General features: G+C 43.6%; 1 protein-coding gene across 1 annotated transcript in view; it reads right to left on the bottom strand.

Annotated features, from left to right (window-relative positions):
- Positions 1 to 15,364, bottom strand: part of PRKCH (protein kinase C eta) — a 205,664-nt gene extending 190,300 nt beyond the window's left edge. The window contains exon 1 of the mRNA XM_006216558.4: positions 14,121 to 15,364. Within this exon, the coding sequence (XP_006216620.1) occupies positions 14,121 to 14,483 (363 nt within the window). The 5' untranslated portion in view covers positions 14,484 to 15,364. The remainder of the gene's footprint in view (positions 1 to 14,120) is intronic.
- Between the last annotated feature and the right edge of the window lie 2,191 nt (positions 15,365 to 17,555).

Here is a 17,555-nt window from a genome sequence, read left to right as displayed (position 1 = left end):
GTAGTCGCCGCATCGCCCAAGAGCTAACCACAGCTTCTGAGCAACCAAACCCAAGGCTGTGCTGAACATCGCTGCAAATACTGCTGGCCTCACAAATGAAGCTTTGGTTCTGAAAAAGTAAATGTGCACACTTCAGAAAGCCTCTAACTTAAAATCACCCGTGAAAGATGTGGGACCCAAAACAAGTATCCAGTCAACAAATAAAACTAGAGGCAATCACCTGCAAAATGAGTCAACGTAGGGGAAAACTTTATATTTTCTATAAACCAAATCAAAATTATTGGTACCTTTGATCCACCTATAAATCCACAAGTCCAAATGATGCACTTTTAGAGTTGCAGTTTTCCTCCTTGAAAGCATGAAAGAACAATTCACATGAGCGCGTTCTATGTTCAAACTTAAACAAAGAAATGCCTTTTAATGTCAGTTTTAGGAGGCTATTTACCATCTTTTAACTGCAGCAATAAATGTGCTCTCTTCAGCTTTTCAAAGGACTCTGTCAGACTTTTGCCACTAAATATTACAACCTTACATCTTTCTGGTTATTCACACTGACTCAGAAATTTCTATCTGTCCAATATCAGATGAGCAAATCCAACACAGTTTCAAGGTTTCCCAGAAACTAACTTTGGCAACATTGCAAATCTAGTAATTCTGGCTTCATTTCCCCCTATTCCTTGCAAGATTGTTCAGAATGGACATATGCGCCGAATGTACCTCAAATCCAGGAAAAGGAAACCATCCCCTCTTCCACTAGTAACCATCCTGCTGATTTACACTCCAGAATCTTAAATAAAAAGAAAACACAGCAAGAAGGCTGGACCCAAAAAAATCCTTTCTAAAATTCTAAAAACTCTAAGTTCTCCAAAATTAAAAATTCTAAAATTCTATGTAAATAAATATCTTACTGTTTTCAGAGTTAATTGTAGAAAAGGCTGGGCCCATGACTTCAAATTTAAGCACAAGGGTAGAGGGGTGGTGGTGATGATGATGCTGACAGTGACATGGAGGATTTTTCTGCAGGGCTATGTGATGTGCACTGTGCTAGATGGTTTACATAAGTCCTCACCGTATTCTCACATAAGCCTGTGAGGTAGGTACTATGTTATGATGAGAAAGTCAGGGCTGGCAGAGATTTAAGCTGGCAGAACTAATAGTTGAACCCCAATCTGGCTGACACCCAACCATCACACTATGATGCGTTGATAATTGTGGCAGTTGCCCAATAACTATTCCTCTGAGCCTGTGTTTGTGTGCTATGACTCTATAATTGTAGATTCTGCCTCCTGATTTATGTGGCTTAAGCAAATGCTAATGCGTCTTTTTACATTAAACACAAACCAAGTGGATATTGAAGGGACAGTCGGAAATATTCTGAAGGTTAGGGAGATGCCAAAATAGGCATGATCCAAAATCATGCAAAATAGACAAAATTATCCAGAGTTAATTGACAGAATTAGAGTCAATAAAGTAAATGAGCTTTCAGTAGTCAGTAAGAATCAACTGCATCTAGTTATTCATAATTTCTGAGGTTTTATTTCCTTTATGCTTACTGGTGCCATGTTTATTAATTCTCAAGCATACATTTATTATTTTGCAAAAAAATGAAAATAAAAACAGCTGGGACTCTTAATAACATTGCAGTACAATTATCTTATTCCTTTAAGTATTAAAACTTTCATTAATACTTATGATACCATAGAAAATATATATTGTATATCATTCAAAAATTCAAGAATCTGAAATAAACTTGAGTGTCTTCGTTTCCTTTCCCCATTCTCTTTTTAGAGAATACAACACTGAAAGAAGGGGAGAGCCCGCAGATGCTTCTGTGTCATGTGAGGGACACCCCCAAGACTACACCTTACCCTACCCCCAGGAAACTTACATCACTACCTCGACTGTCTACAGTACAACCCTCTGAATGTCTCTCCTTGGCCATTATGATTATTTTCAGAAGGCCCTTGTCAAAATAGTCATTTTCTTGGGAGATTAAAAGCAACCAAAGCTGCCATTTCTTGAGGGCCTGTTTTGTGTTGAGCATGTTTAAAGTGTTAACTCGAATCTTCACACCAATCCTATGAGCTAGCTAACTTCAGCACCATTTTCCAGAAGAGAAGAGTCAGAGACAAGAGACGGGCTCACTGAAGCAGAGCCAGGGTAACGTGCCGCGCTTGCTAGCACCGCGTCTACCCTCTCTCCTCCTGCTCATTCCTCCCAGGTCAAGCTTGTTCCGACCTTGGGGCCTTTGTCTTAGCCGTCCCCTCTACCTGGGATGCTCTAATCTTCATATGGCTGGTTGCTTCTTGCCACTTGGGTCTCAGCTGAAATGTCACCTCTCTGTGAGTCCTCTGTCCACTCTAGGAAAAGCAGTCACCTTGTCACACTCCATCACGTCACCCTGCTGTAACTCGCCGCTTGGCACCTAACCACCACTTGCTATTTTCATAATCACCTGTTTGCATGCTTTCCATCTGCCTCTCTATGCGAGGGTAGAAGCCCTGAGAGAGCCAAGATTCTGGGTGTTGCGTCCTCTGCACCGTCTATAACCCCTGGACTGGAGTCAGGCATGCAGCAGGTGCTCAGTAAAGGTCTATGAATGACTGAACGGCTTTCCTGCCTCCACCACACACTGAGGTGGCATCAGGAAAGAATCTGCAAGTCCAGAGAGGTAGATTCCAGCCTCACCTCCATCTAGCTAGGGGCCTGCGCTCTGGACGACCTCCATTCAGCTCAGTTTCTACCATCATCAGCTTTTTTGCCAAGGTGTCAGCAAGGGGAGCTGGAATTCAAGAGCAGATCAGAAAATCTTGTGGGGTCAGAGGAGCCCAGGGGTCACAGGGTGAGGAGGCAGGCAAGCATCACTGATTTCATCATTTTGTCTTGGACTAACACAGCAGTTTGCCGTAAGGCCCAGTATAGCTCAAAAAGAGGGTAACTGTTTTAAGTATACAGATAAATTCTATTTCTTTTTATAGGGGAAAAGTCTATATTAACAAAAGACACCAAACCAAGGTCAAACTGTCCGAGTTTCATTTTTTTTTTTTCATCTACTGCAAACCTCAAAGAAACCCCTTCAGCAGCAGAGGCTCTTGAAAATACCTAAATAACACAACCAAATAGGTCCTAAAATGGGTCACCATCTAGTACATTTCACCAGGAGTCCAGAAGTAAGTAAGAACACATTTTAATTACATCCTCTTCTCTAAAATATATAGCTCCTCTTCTGTACTAATTAACTATCTCCTATAATTAATTGAAGTGAAAATGTCCTCAAACACAGAGGAAATTAGAACCACGTCCTGGGAATTAAGAGTTAATAAAAAACCGCATCTTGTCAAACCCCTTTCAACTGGGATTTCTTAACCTGAGTTCCTGTGTACAAAGTCAGGCTTCAGGGGACCACTAATCTGATGGCACCCTTCCCAGCATATTGTCAACACACATATAATGTACATTTTTCTAGAAACAGAATCCATAGCTTTAATCATCACTGAAAAGGTCCAGGGTTCAAAAACAGTTTTGGAAGCACTGCTTCTGCAAAAAAAATCTGTTCTGACCTCTTCTGTGCTGTGATGGAAGAAGAGCAATATTTAATGGAGCCCTTAACTGGTCCAGAGCACACAAATTAATAAATGCATTCTGTTTGGGAAATTAGGCAAATATGGCTTTCTGTGTACTCTTCCAAAAATAATTCCAGAGCCCGGCACAAACCTGAGCATCAGCAGAACAGTCTCCAGAAGATACTTCCGAAGGGAGCAGGGTCTGCATTGTCCAAGGGAGCGAGGGCTAGAACCACGTAACCCTGATACCAGACAGGGCCACAGAGCGCAGGCTGCCCAGTCGCTGCCACTGCAGGCAAGGACACCAAAGCCCATCACGTGTGAAGTGTTACGGGAGAGATGCAGAAACAGTGCTAGGCAAGTACGAGGGGTAACCATGACTTACGAATGAAAACGCAGCTTTGTGGTTTGGGTTTAAGCACCTGGGACACAGGCAGTACTTCTAGAACATGCTCACACTGGCCCCATATGACTTATCTGCTTAAGGTAATTATAAGGGGCTCATGTTGACTATGGTTCTTTCCTCTGGAGAATTTCTTATTTTTTTTTCTTAACCACAGCACAAACTAAATATCTTTGGTTACATTGTAAGCATTTCTCTCCCTGTAAGGTCAAAGTTGTGCAAGGGTAAAACTTATGTAAAAATCAAAGGAAATTTCCAGAAGGCAGCACATGATAAAAGCATTGCTGGTGGGTCTTCTATTCAGTGGGCTTTCTGCTAAAATGTTCTGTCTGCTTTGACAATCACTGCTTTACTTTACTGCTGCTACAGAAACACACTAATATAATGATCTTGATAAATCTCCCTGAATAGTACCATGATTCTCAACAAAAATTGCCGATCTCATAAAATTGTTCAGTATGGCACTTAAACACTATGATAGCCAATACCCTTAGGCTCAATCCTCCATCTAATATAATGTCTGTCCTAAAGTGATTTATAGTATTGTCATGACATAGGGTGGATATATAGACTGGTGGCTACAGACATTTCATGACTACAAAGCATTAATTACCATGCTAATGAGAATGGCTTCTAGCAAAAGCTCCAACAGTGGGATTCTCAGTCTGTCTGTGATGTAAGAAAACAGGCACACAACTTAAAACCACCCCGTACAAGTCCATCAGTGTAAATCAAGAAACGTAACTCATGGCTTGAAATGAGGACCCACTGTAATTCCTCAAGGCTGATTCCAAGCCAAGGAAGTACTACTTCGCTACTAATGCTGAAAGTCATTTAGACATGAGCTAAATCCTCTCCAAGCCTGAGCAATTTAGATTTGGATCAGTTTAATTCTTAAGAGTTACTAACTTTGATAAGACATAATTCATTTTGACTGCTTAAAACCAAGCCAATTACTCCAAAAGCAAAGAAATGATGTAATGCTGTAACACATGGAGGCAGAAGCCTTAGAGATGGAAAGGCCCTTAGAGATACTCCAGCACAACTCCCTCCTGATACAAACCAAGCTGCTGAGACCCTGATACACAGAGGCTTGTCTGAGGTCACTGTGGACAGATGGCAAAGCCACACCTTGAACCCAGCTCTCCTGGCTCCATAGCACAGCACTTAGATAGAGCTGGAAGTTGTACCATGAAAAACAAAGAGTTTCTTTTTTAATTGGGTAGTTAATACTGTACTAATTTGCAGTTAAAGTTAACTCCCCATGTATTTACTTATAAGCTGGCTTCCACTAAAATTTTAGGACACAAATATATATACATATAAATATCTAATTTAATGTATTTATAAATTAATACATGTCTAAATACATTTAAATATGTATGTTGATGTTAAGTGTGGGTCTGTCTGTCAGTCACACATCACATGAGCTAAGGCAACAGTAATGCTTTGGCGAGAGCTTTGGCTCCCACATTCTAAAGACAAAGGCTTGGGCTATAGTAGGTTCAAAAACTCAAAAACTTCCCAGGACCAAGTAGGTAATGAGTTAAGAAGGCTGAGTATTAGGGAGTAGTGGGATCTGTGGCAAACTGGAGCCCCACAGAACTAAACGCCTTCAGATTCAATATTAAGAACATCTCTGCCAAATGAACATGTCTGCAGCCTGTCCATGGGCCTGAGAGCTGTCAGGCTTTTCGTTGTTGTTCTGAACCAGGTGACCCTCCTGCTTCAACATCTATGATTCTTATACCATCTTTATGAAGCTCAGTGTATTTGATGGTTCAAAAAGGGTGTTACTGTTTTCTGCCTTGGAGAGTTAAGAGTTCTTTCGGGTCATCTGTTCACAGACATCAAAACTTAGTCCCCTCCCAAACTTCCAGGAGATGGAAAGATTTCTACGGGTCGGGAACATTTACCTTCCAAAAGGGATCTGTGATGTCTCTCTGGGAAAGCAGTATCAGGTCAGAAGTGTGTTTTCTTCTTTTGAGGAAGGAGTTTTTACAGGCCTTTAACTGAAGGAAGCCTGAGGCTATGCTGTCTATGCTGCAGTTTTCAAAATCAGCTGTTTTTCCTTCAGGGAAATCTTTCTGATCTTCCCAAACCATGCACTCACCAGCAAATTAGTACTTACTTCTGTTCTGTCTTTTCCTGGTTGTTGTCCCCCCGTCCCCCTGCCCCAGTCTCTCTTCCCCTTGGAACTATGAGGCCTGTGAAGGACAGGGCCATGTCTGTCTTGCCCACTCACCTCTCCAGGGTAGAGTGCAGTGCCTGGTACAGAGGACATGCTCAGTGGTGGATGAGCATTTCATAGAAAAACGGGTCACAGTCTGTTACGGTCGCTACCTCAGGAGGAGCGGGGATGAATCTCAGTCACTCACTCGTACTTTTAAACCCTGAACTCCTCTGACAAATACCACACCCTTTCATGAGAAGCCAACCTATTCACACATTGTTCTTTCACGATAGAGAGGAGGCGGGCAATGGACATCTTAGGATGCTGAGGAAACACAAAGGAAGAGGAAGACCAAACCCAGACTTGGCATGTCAGGGGAAGTTTCCTGGGTCAGTGGTGTCTATGGTGAGACCTGAAGCACAGGTAGGAATTAGCAGGGTGGATCTTGAGCAATTGGAAGCTGCTCATTGCAGCAGGAGCACAGTGTGGATTGGGGAGAGGTGAGTGATACAGCCGAAGAGGCCATCAGGGTCCAGACCGTGGAGAACAGGCTACACCATTTTAAAGAGTTGTGCGTCGTCTAAGGGCGGGCAGTGGGGCACCACAGAGGGTTTTAACTAAAGGAATGACTATCAGCTTGGCAACTAAGAAAGATCATTTTGGATACAGCAATAATGAGAATGGAAAAAAAAGAAGCGGTCAGGCACTGAGTTTTGGATTTTATTTTTATCATATTCTAACAAAATGGAGCAACCAACCAACACAAATGGAGTGCCTGATCTAGCCAATTGTTTGATAAAACAGAAGACTACACAAAATCCAAGGCACCTCTCTGATTCTAGGTAAATACCACCCATCTCATAAAAATGCACTGCACTTTTACTATTACAAAGAGTCATCATCCTGAACACTTGCTAGATACAAAAATGGTGCTCAGAGTTACGTAAGATACAATGATTCACTCTGCCCACCAACCTCGTTAGCTCTCCAAGGTTGAAGCCCAACCTTGAAATGCGTATTTCTTGCTTCAGCCTGACTTTAACAAGTTAGGCTCACAGATGACTGGTGAACAAAGTTACAATATACTAACAAGTTTAGAAACCACAGTCTTTTCAAATGAAACAAAAGTAAGAAATTTCTAAACACCATCTTCAATCCATTCCCATATTTGAAGGACAAAAAAAGTCTGGCCCAGTCTTTCAAGCACATGTTGGTATGTCGTTCATTAGTTTTTAAAAAGGGACACTGTAATCATTGTGATACTTGGTCCCTCCCCAGTTACCTCATTTCTTTGTTTTAGAAAGACGGATAAAATGTTTAAGGCAAGCTCTTCCCAGAGCACTTATACTTCATTTGCTCTAAAATCACATTTCGACAAATATTTAGTGTCCACTAGACACTGGACACTGCTCAAGGTGTTGGACTTAGAACAGTGAGTAAGAGAGGTGGGGTCTTGCTCCCAAAGTGTTTATCCTTTAAAAGAGGAAGGTATAATAAGCAAATAAATGAACAAAATCATCTCAGAGGGTGATGAGTGCAATGAAGGGTGACAGGTAATAGTGCTACCTGAGAAAAATGCTCTCTAAGGGGGAAACATCTGAGTCGCAACTTAGCTGTGATGAGAAACAGCCAGCCCCACTGAGCAAAATTCTTACGGTGAAATAGAAGGCACAGCACATCCAGCACAATCCACGGACATTGGACTCAACCTCCCTAGAGAGGCTAAGATAGGTTTATCCCCTCAGCACCAGTTGGCTCTGAAAAAATTATGAAAAATGAGTAACTGCACTACAAAGTACAAAAAAGAACAAACCACTAGATAATGAATCTAGAAGATTCGATCTAATGCTATAAATTCATGCAACTGGATCCAGGGATCAAGGGGAAAGATAACCCACGGCTGCCCAGTGGTAACCGGGCTGCTTCCCCTGACAAGACAACCACACAGGTACCTCCCTGAGAAGTGGAGAGAAAGCAGCCCTCCAGGGCTGCGGGGAACACAATGTCTTCAGGATGGCTGAGCCAGGAAAGCAGCCTGGGACCCCGCCAAGCAGGGCCTTCCTTCCTGAGGGAATGCCAAGGTCTTTCCATGACGCAGCCTCCAGCTCCTCCTGCCCCCTCCCATGTCCCCATGCCCTGCATTAAAATTTTACTTTGCTTTACTATGTAGGTGCTGATCCCCATTCAGAATGTCAGAAAGTCAAGAGCAAATATGTGAAAAAAAGGAAATAAGGACAAATTTTAATTTAGACAAACGTTCAGGTTTCAGAATTTCAAGAAATTATACAAAATAAGCCGGTTCAAAAAGAAACAGGAAAAGCTGACAGTGACACTTTAGAAAATGAGATTGTGTACAAAAGTCAGAAACTACAGTTAATGAATGTTTTAATGTTCCTACTCTGATATATTTTATGCACTAAAAAGGCTATGTAGTTTTCAAGAGTCAGCCTTGGCTCGAATCTAATAAAGGCACTTACCATCTTCTTCAGTAAAATAAGGACAATAAATCCTCATTTTTCCCCTACGGCTTTATTGGGGTATAACTGCCATACAATAACATGCACGTGCGTAACAGTGAGCTATCTGATGCACTTGGACATGAGTAGACAGCTGTGAAACGATCACCACAATCAAAATAATGAATATTTTCACCTCCCTCAAAAGTTTCCTTGTGCCTCCTTTGTAATCTACCCCTCCAACACCTTCACTCCCCCATTGCCAGGCAACCACTGATCTGCTTCCTAACACTACAAACTAGTCTTCATTTTCTATAATTTTGTGTAAGTAAAATCAAACAGTATGTACTTTTTTTGGTCTGGCTTCTTTCACTCAGTGTAAATTACGTATTTTGAGATTCATCCATATTGTCGCATGCACCGACAGTCCATCGCTTTCTGTTGCTGGATAGTACTCCAATGTACAGATACACGATTCATTTAAATATTCACCTGCTGACTGACATTTGAGTTGTTTCCAATTTGGGGGCTATTACAAGTAAAGGAGTTATGAATATTCATATACAAGCCTTTGTACAAATAATTTTATTTGTCTTAGTAAATAATTAAGAGTAGCGAGGTCCCCTGACAGGCATATGTCTAACACTTTAAGAAACGGTCAAAGTGTTTTTCAATGTGACTATATTCTTCACCGTAGTATACAGGAGTTCCAGTTGCTCCACTTCCTCACTAACCCTTGCTTTGATCAGTCTCTAATTTTAGTCTTTCCCATGGGTTTTGGTTTTAATTCACATTTCCCTGACTAACGATTTTAAGCATCTTTTAATGTATTATTTTCTACAAAGGTGCCTATTCAAATTTTCATCCCATTTTTAAGTTGAGTACTTTTCTCATTGAAAGATTTCTGCCTGATTTATATGTTGCAAATAATTTCTCCCAGTGGCTTGTGTTTTCGTTTTCTTAAGTGTTAATTTTGTTAGTCTGAGCAGCGTCTACTGGACTTTAAGAAAACAGTCAAAGTGTTTTTCAATGTGACTATATCAGTTAATTTTCATAGTCTGACTTGATTTTTTTTATAATACATGTTTGTGTCCTATCTAAAGAATATTTGCTGAGCTCAAGGTCACTAAGAGTTTCTTCTGTATTTTAAGTCTATGATCCACCTTGAGTTAATTTTTGTGTATGGTATGAGGTAAAAGTCAATGTCAGTTTCTGCACATGGCTGCACAACTGTTTAAGCACCACTTGTTAAAAAAAATTATCATTTCCCCATTGAAATGCCTTGACATCTTTTAAACCTATAGCTCAAAAATAAAAAGTCAACTTATTAAGTATGGATCTATTTCTAGACTCTCTTCTATTCCACTGATCTATATGACTCCCTTTACTCCAATACCACCTTATCTTGAGTACAGTAGCAGTTTGATTATGGTTACAGTCAGTCTTGAAATCAGATAGTTTAAGTTCCCCAACTCATTCTTTTTCAAAATTATTCTTAGATGAGTCTAGCGCCTTTGCATATTCATAAAAATTTAGAATCAGTCAGTCAATTTCTACAACAAAGCATGATGAGATTTTGAGTAGATTGCATTAAATCTACTGAATAATTTGGGAAGAACTGAGGTCTTTACAATATTGAATCTTCCTATTTATGAACACAATATCTCTCCATTTATATTTTTAACATTTCAGAAATGGCTTGTTATTTTCAGTGAATACGTATTACATATGTTTTATCACATTTATCCAATTTCATATTTTGATGCTCTTTTAAACTGTATTTTTCTATTTCAGTTTTCAGTTGTCTGCTGACAGTATATAAAACAACTGATTTCTGTGTACTGGTTCGGATCCTGCAGCCTAGCTTATTGGGTCTAGTAGCCCTTTTGTAGTTGTCTTAGAACTTTCTATAGACAATCATTTGTCTGCAAATAAAGTTTTATTTCTTCCTCTATGTGTATTTTATTTGTTGTATTTTTTTAACTGCCTGTTGCACTGACTGGGACCTCCAATTTCCTATTGAACAGAAGTGGTAAGAGTAGATATCCTGGTCACTCCTGATTTTAGGGGAATATCATTCATTTCTTCACCATTAACATGCTACCTATAAGTTTTTCACAGTTGTCTTTCATCAGGTTGAAGAAGTTCCCTTCTATACCTAATTTGTTGAGAGTATTTATCATGAATGGATATTGAATTCTGCCAAATATTTTTTTCTCCATCTACTAGGATGATCATTTAGCTCCCCTTTTTCGTGTAATGTTTTCATCAAGTTTTGGTATAAAGGTAATGTTGGCCTCATGAAATGAACTGGGATGTGTTTCCTTCTCTTCTTTTTCTGAAATAGTTTGTGTAGAGTTGGCAATATTTCTTCCTTAAATGTATGATAAAACTTAGCAGTAAAGCCATCTGGGACCTTGAGTTTGCATTGTGGAAGGTTTTTAACTGTAAATTCAATTGCCTTAATAGAGATAAAGCCATTCAAGTTATTTGATTGAGTTTTGGTCATTTGAATCTTTCAAGGAATTTGTTCATTTCATCTAAATTATGGAATTTACTGGCATAAAATTAATGTCCATGGGATCTATAGTGATGGTCTCTCATTCCTAAAACTGGTAATTTGTGTCTTTTTTTTTTTTCCTTGATGAGTCTGGCTTGAGGTTTATCAGTTTTACTATTTTTCCCCCCTTTTTGTTTCACTAATTTTTCTTTATTGTTTCTGTTTTCTATTTCACTGACCTCTGCTATCTTTACATTTCCTTCTTCCTGCTTACTTTGGATTCAATTTGCTCTTCTTTTCTAGTTTCAGGTGGAAACTCAGGTCTTTGAGATTTTTTCTAATTTAAGTGTTTAATGCTGTGAATTTCCACTTAAGAGCTTCTTTAGTTGTGTCCCACCACCTCCTTGGATTTAATGCAAATTAAATGAAATGTGTATAGTTGGGAAAGAAATAGCAGATTGACTGATTCATGGCAGGCACTGTGCTTGGCTCTAGGAATATACTGCATAACAGATCTAACTCCTTCTCTCATCAAGCTTAGAAGAAAACATTGATGAAATTCGTGCAAAATCAATGTCAATGATTATCTTCTTAATACTTAGAAAGTATGTTATGCAAAAAAGCATAACAACCTTGTTTTCTGATAAAGGTATCATCTGTTTTTGTCTCTTCTCAAAATCTAGCAAAAAGTAAGTTGCTAGGTTTTTTGAAGTTTAGCAATTTGTAATTCTAATTGCAACAAATAAATTTATAGTGGAGTAAGTTACTCCATTTGTAACTTTCTGAATAAGCTACACATTTTAATTTAATATGCTAAAGATAAATAAGTACTTCTGTAATCCTAAATTTTAAAACCACCTTTAGACCTATAAAGGATCATTTAAAAAACAAACAATCCATATATTTCCAAATATTTTAACATTATTTTCTTAACAAAAATTTTAAAAAGGAAGCACATTACCCATTCTATCTACCCTATCATCAGTTTCAAAATACCTAGAACTTGAAAAAAAAAAAAAAACCCTGCCTCCTTATTGAATATAAATGTCTGACTGACAAATCATTGGTTTCAAGGTCATTTAAATGCTGGCCTAGCCTACCAAACACTCATGTTTTCTGGAATACCACCAGTGGGTTATATTAAACATCTAAATATAATTAATTCAGATAACTATAGATACAGAAATTTAATTTACATTTAAATCTCTTCATCCAGTGGGACAGTAGGCAGCTCAAAATACCCCTACCTTGTCAGGTAGCCTGAATCTTTCTACGCTTATGCTTCTTCCAGTCCTAATCTTTCAGTCTTCATTGAGGCTACAGGTTCTCAAACTTGACTGCACATTGGAAGCACCTGGAGAGCCTAAAAATATTGATGCTGGGGTCCTCCAGCTAGAGATTCTTGTAGAGTCTTTAAAAGTCGGGATTAAAAAAAAAAAAAACTCCCCAGGTGATTCAAATATGCAGACTAGGGGGTAAAAAGAATCAGCCTAGGATCTCTCTGGGACAACATGTTTCTAATGGCCTTTGGTCAGTTCACACCACCACACATCAGAACCTAGTTGTTCTAGAGCTTTGCACAACCTAACTCCTAATCAGACACTAATTTAATAATTCCATTCAGATTCCTAGGCTCACCTCTATTTCCTATACATAAATTCACAGGATTAAATGTCAACCTCTATTTTAGCCATTCCTCTCCAGTCCACTTCTAAATTTCACAAAGTAAATTCAGCTGAAAGGAAATTAACTCAACATAATTTGATGGTACGGTTTAACAGCCATTATGGCTTTTTTACTCCTATGTAAGAGCACTACAAGCGAGCTGTAATTTTACAGAATAAATGATAAAATTGTCAATTCCTCAAAGTATAAAATGACTATCTAAATGACTCTTCCTTATTATCCATCTGATTCCCCCCACTAGTTAATTTCAAACAGGTTTTCAATACTGACTCACATTCTGGGCTCAAAACTGACATCCTTCAGAATTTAAAGCAGTAAACTCCTGAGGGTCTTCAAACAGCTTACTCCAATTTGCCAAATCAGGCCACTCCATTACAATAATCATAAAACATAAAAGCGGGAAGAGTAACACCGGCATCAAAGACAACATGAAGATTAAGAAGCAAAAGCATTTTAGCACTGTGTAGAGTGCTCTAGAAATTTTATTTGCAGCAGAAATTTTGCCTCATGAGAACTATGTGAAAAGCACAGGCAAGTAGGAAGTTGCCGGTAACCACTCGTGAATACACAGAAACACCAGCAGGTGAGGGGAGAAGAGGGCGGGTGGGCGGGTGTTCACAAAAGGCTGAGGAGCTCTGGAAGCTCTCAAGACCAACAACAGCAGAAACTCACACTGCAGGGATCATATCTCTCAAGCCGAAACTGAGTTGAAGTTACTTGTAAACACATGTAAACCTCATCTCCTTGGAAAACTGCTAAGAAAACCCTGCCAGCTGTAGACCCAGGCACTCCGATCCCTGCCATTGTAGGTTATGTACCTCCGGGATGTAATGGATGTGCATGCCGAAACACGCGTGCACGTCTGAGCCTCAGAACCAACACGTATCCGTAAACATTATGAATAATACTTGCGAGAATGTATGGCCTTCTCCTACGAAGCTCCTGAAGTACTTTATCCAAATCAAATCACTGTCCTATCACACCTTCCTTACCTTTCCTGCATATTATCCGTGCGCAAAAGAGATGGGGTGCATTACTCCAAGTCTGGACGGAGGAGAGGGTGACTGTCCCTACCCCGACTTCTCCTTAGTCCAAGCTGCCATCCCGAAAGGGGACCGTGTCCAGGATGTTTTCCTAGAGACACATCTGCGCCCCCACACCCCCACGCGGTCGCGTCACCAGTGCCGCGGCCACCTGGGCGAGGACCAAAGTCTGGAGGGAATTCCCTGCGCCGCGCAACTTGGGAAGAGGATGGGAAAGCGAGACCCGGCGAGTTTTAAAAAACGGAGCAGGGAGAGGGTCCCGAGTGGACACAAAGGGGAGGGTTCGAGGTACTCACCCAGCCCTCGAAGGTGTCCGAGGCGCCGGCCGTGCGCAGCAACTCCTGGAATTGCAGGGTACAGTTGGCCACAAAGTGGTCGTAGCCCAGGGGCGTCTCGTGGAAGACGGCTAGCTCGAGGTGGCCACCGTCGGTGACGTTGGCGCAGAACTCCTCATTGTACGTGGGTTTGTTAGTCTTCTGCTTGGTGCTGGTCTGGCCCACGCGTACCTGGTCCACGCTCACGGTCAGGTAGGGGTCCAGCAGCTGATGGCCCTTCTTGAAGAGCGAGTGGCGCAGGGACCAGCGGGTGGGCTGTAGCCCCACGGCCTCACCAATGCGGACCCTCAAGTAGCCATTGAACTTCATGGTGCCGGACGACATGCCGGCGCCGCTGCCCCGGCTCTGGGGACGGCGCGGGCTCGCAGAGGGAGAGCAGGGGCCCTCGCTCAGGCCAGTCCTCGCGGTGGCCGCAGGAGTGGAGGCAAATCCCGGGAAAAGCAGCGCCCAAGCCCCCCTCGACAGGCCATTCTGCCTTCTCCCCGGGACCTTCCCTCCCCTCCTTCCCTCCCTCCCTCCCTTCCTAGCGAGGTGGAAAGGAGGGGAGCCGGGCGCCAAGCCCTTAGCGGGCCGGGGTAGCCCGACTGTCCCTCTTGAGCGCGCGGCGCTTCCCGGGGGCTCGCACAGGACTCGCCCCTTCACCAGGGCCGGGAAGCGCCTCTCCTCAAAGAGCCGGAGCGACCCGTCCGGTTAGCTCGAGCCCCAAGCGTCTCCTGCCCCCGCCTCCTCCCGCTTCGGCTCCTGCCCCCGCCTCCGCGGGCTCACGCTCTCCCCCACTCGGCGAGCTTCAAACCAGGAAGCAGCTGCCGCCGCATCCCGAGCTGGGGCTCCAAGTTCACGGCAGCCCTGCGCGGGCTCGCGCGCCTTCAGAAGCCCGGGGGCGTGGCGCGCGGCCGGCTGCCGGCCCCCGAGGTCCGTCAGACGCGGGGTCACTCCGCCCTGGGAGCCCGCGCCCGCCCGCTCGCACCGCTCCGCGCGCGCTCCCAGCATCAGGGTCTGGCAGGCGCCCTGGGCTGGAGGCTACCCCAGGTGGCGGCCAAAAAAGGAAGGGCTTTCGGCCCAGCCGGAGCAAACACCTGAGGCGTGGGAGACAAGCCGGGGAAGGCTGGAAGGCGGGGAGGAGGAGCTGGGAACCCGCGCGCCTGGGAGTCGCTCGCGCCCTCCCTACCAGCCTAGGAGGTGGGCTGGCGGCCCTGCCTGGCTGTCTGGGAGAGGCCCTGGCCGGACGCGGGTGCACGGCGGGGAGGTTCCTTTTCCTAATCTTTACAGGGGTGGCTCATCCTGGTTCAGCTCGGGCCTATCCTGTTTGTGTGCCTTTCCTGCAGAGAGTAATTACATGGTGGTTGTGAGTGTGTGTGTGCGTGCGTGCGTGTGTGTTTTAATAGGACAGTAGTAATGATAGAAATCCTGTCTGCCTCCTTCCTCGGAGAGGTGTGTCTTGTTGCACAAAGAGCAGGAAGGGTCAGTTCTGGAGACAGAGATGGCCGAGACGTCATAAATCTCTTCCTCTGGCGGGGTGGTTCCTGGTCCACCCAGCCCTACAAGATGAGGACAGAAGATGTTCACACACACTCTCCCTGACACATGTGGGCCGAAGAAATCGTCTCTTCTAGGAACACTCTGGGCTGTTGCTCTGTTTATGAGTCAGAGGGGGCAGCCTTCGGTGTCTTTCCCCACCCATAGTTCCTGCAGTTTTTGTCCCCTGGATACTCCTTTCAGTGTAATAAGCTCTCCCTTGAAGCTTACTCCCTGAGGGCCAGAGCAACCAGTGTGTCTCCCATAGAGCCTCGGACATTCTGAAGATACTTAATTACATTCTGTCTGGCGACTCTGAGTCTCCTGAGAGGAGGTCAGTCTTTCTAGCCCCCTACCCCCAGTGCCCTAATGGGGGCTCTCAAACCTAGGTCCTCAGCATTTCACCTAGGCACACTATGGAATGAAAACAAATAAGAACAATGGGTCAGTGAGGGGAGGTAGGAATTAAAAACACCAGACCTTCCTTAGGAGAACAGGGCCAGGATGTGGCAAATCACCCTAATGACACCGTAGCTTTAGACAGGGCTTGTAAAGCAAGCTCCCAAGCATCCAGGGAGAGCCTGTCTGGCCCTAGTGCTCCGGGGGAAGAGATCAAGGGGACGATTTGGGTCTCCTTGGTCTCCCTTTCCTCCAAAGAGTGGGACTCTGGCTTTAAGAACCACCGAAAGATCTGCTGCTGTTGGGCTTCGGTGCTAAAAGAAGACAGTCCCCAAATGGTGGGCAGATACACAGCTGCCCTGGGGTTGGGAGGTAAGGGACACTTTACCTCCATTTTTGCCCCATCAGTCAGCACCAGGCAGAGGTGGGAAGTGGTGATGGAGCACTGAGCAGGACAGGCGTGGAGTCTGCCCTCCTGGGACTTACAGTCCCTCAAGGACTAGAGGATGCAGGGGAGGAATGGCCAAGGTGCCACGGGATAATGTAAGCTGGAAGGGGTGGTCAGGGAAGGGCCCCCTGAAGAAGTTCACAGCAGAAGGATCAGTTTCCTCAGAGTTCCTGAGAAAAGGGACCTGTTTGGGGACCAGGGAGGATTCCTGTGGCTGCAGGGTCTAGTGGCTGAAATGAGTCTGCAAAGGTGGCTCAGGGTTCAAGACCGACCAGACTGGTAGGTCATGGGAAAGTCTTCGAACTTTAACTCTGAACAGCTGGAAGCCTCTGGAAGGCTGTTAAGCAGGGCCAGGGCAGGATGAGATGAGTGTTGTAAAGTATCTCTCTGGGGCTGTGAGATGCATGGGTGGGAAGGAGCAACACAGGTATGGGGAGACCAGGAAGGACGTTGTTGCAGAAGTCCAGAGGGGAGACGGTGACTGGGGGCTCGGGTGGTGCGGCAGGGATGAGGATAAGGAGGTGGGTTTGAGAAAGGTTTGGAAGGTAGAATTGACAGGTCTCAGTCATGGGATGAATAGAGGGAATGACGAAAAGGAAAGTATCAAGGAGGGCTTGCAGGAATTCAGTTTGAGCAACTGCGTGGATCACAGAGCCATTAGTGACTAGGAAACACTAGAGGAGGAGCAGACCTGTAGAGGGGGATGCAGAGTTCAGTTTGAAACATGTCAGGTTGGATATACCTTTGACACATTTAGGTGGAAATCTGAAGTGGGCAGTGTGGCTGTGTGGCTGTAGGGATCAGAGGTGGAGCTTGAGCTAAAGGCATAAAGGGAGGAGCCATCAGTATACAGATAGCAATCAAAGCTAGAATAGTGGATGAGATCACCGTTATGGGAAAACATAGGAAGAGAATGTGGAGGGGAGGGTATATCTCAGTGGTGGAGCACGTTCTAGTATACATGAGGTCCTGGGTTCAATCCCCAGTACCTCCACTTAAAAAAAGAGAGAGAGAGAATGTAGTTTGAGAAAAGA

The sequence above is a fragment of the Vicugna pacos genome, chromosome 6 (assembly GCF_048564905.1).
Source record: "Vicugna pacos chromosome 6, VicPac4, whole genome shotgun sequence".
Taxonomy (NCBI): Eukaryota; Metazoa; Chordata; class Mammalia; order Artiodactyla; family Camelidae; genus Vicugna; species Vicugna pacos.
The sequence above is the reverse complement of the archived record's forward strand: the minus strand, read 5'-3'. Positions and strand labels throughout refer to the sequence as shown.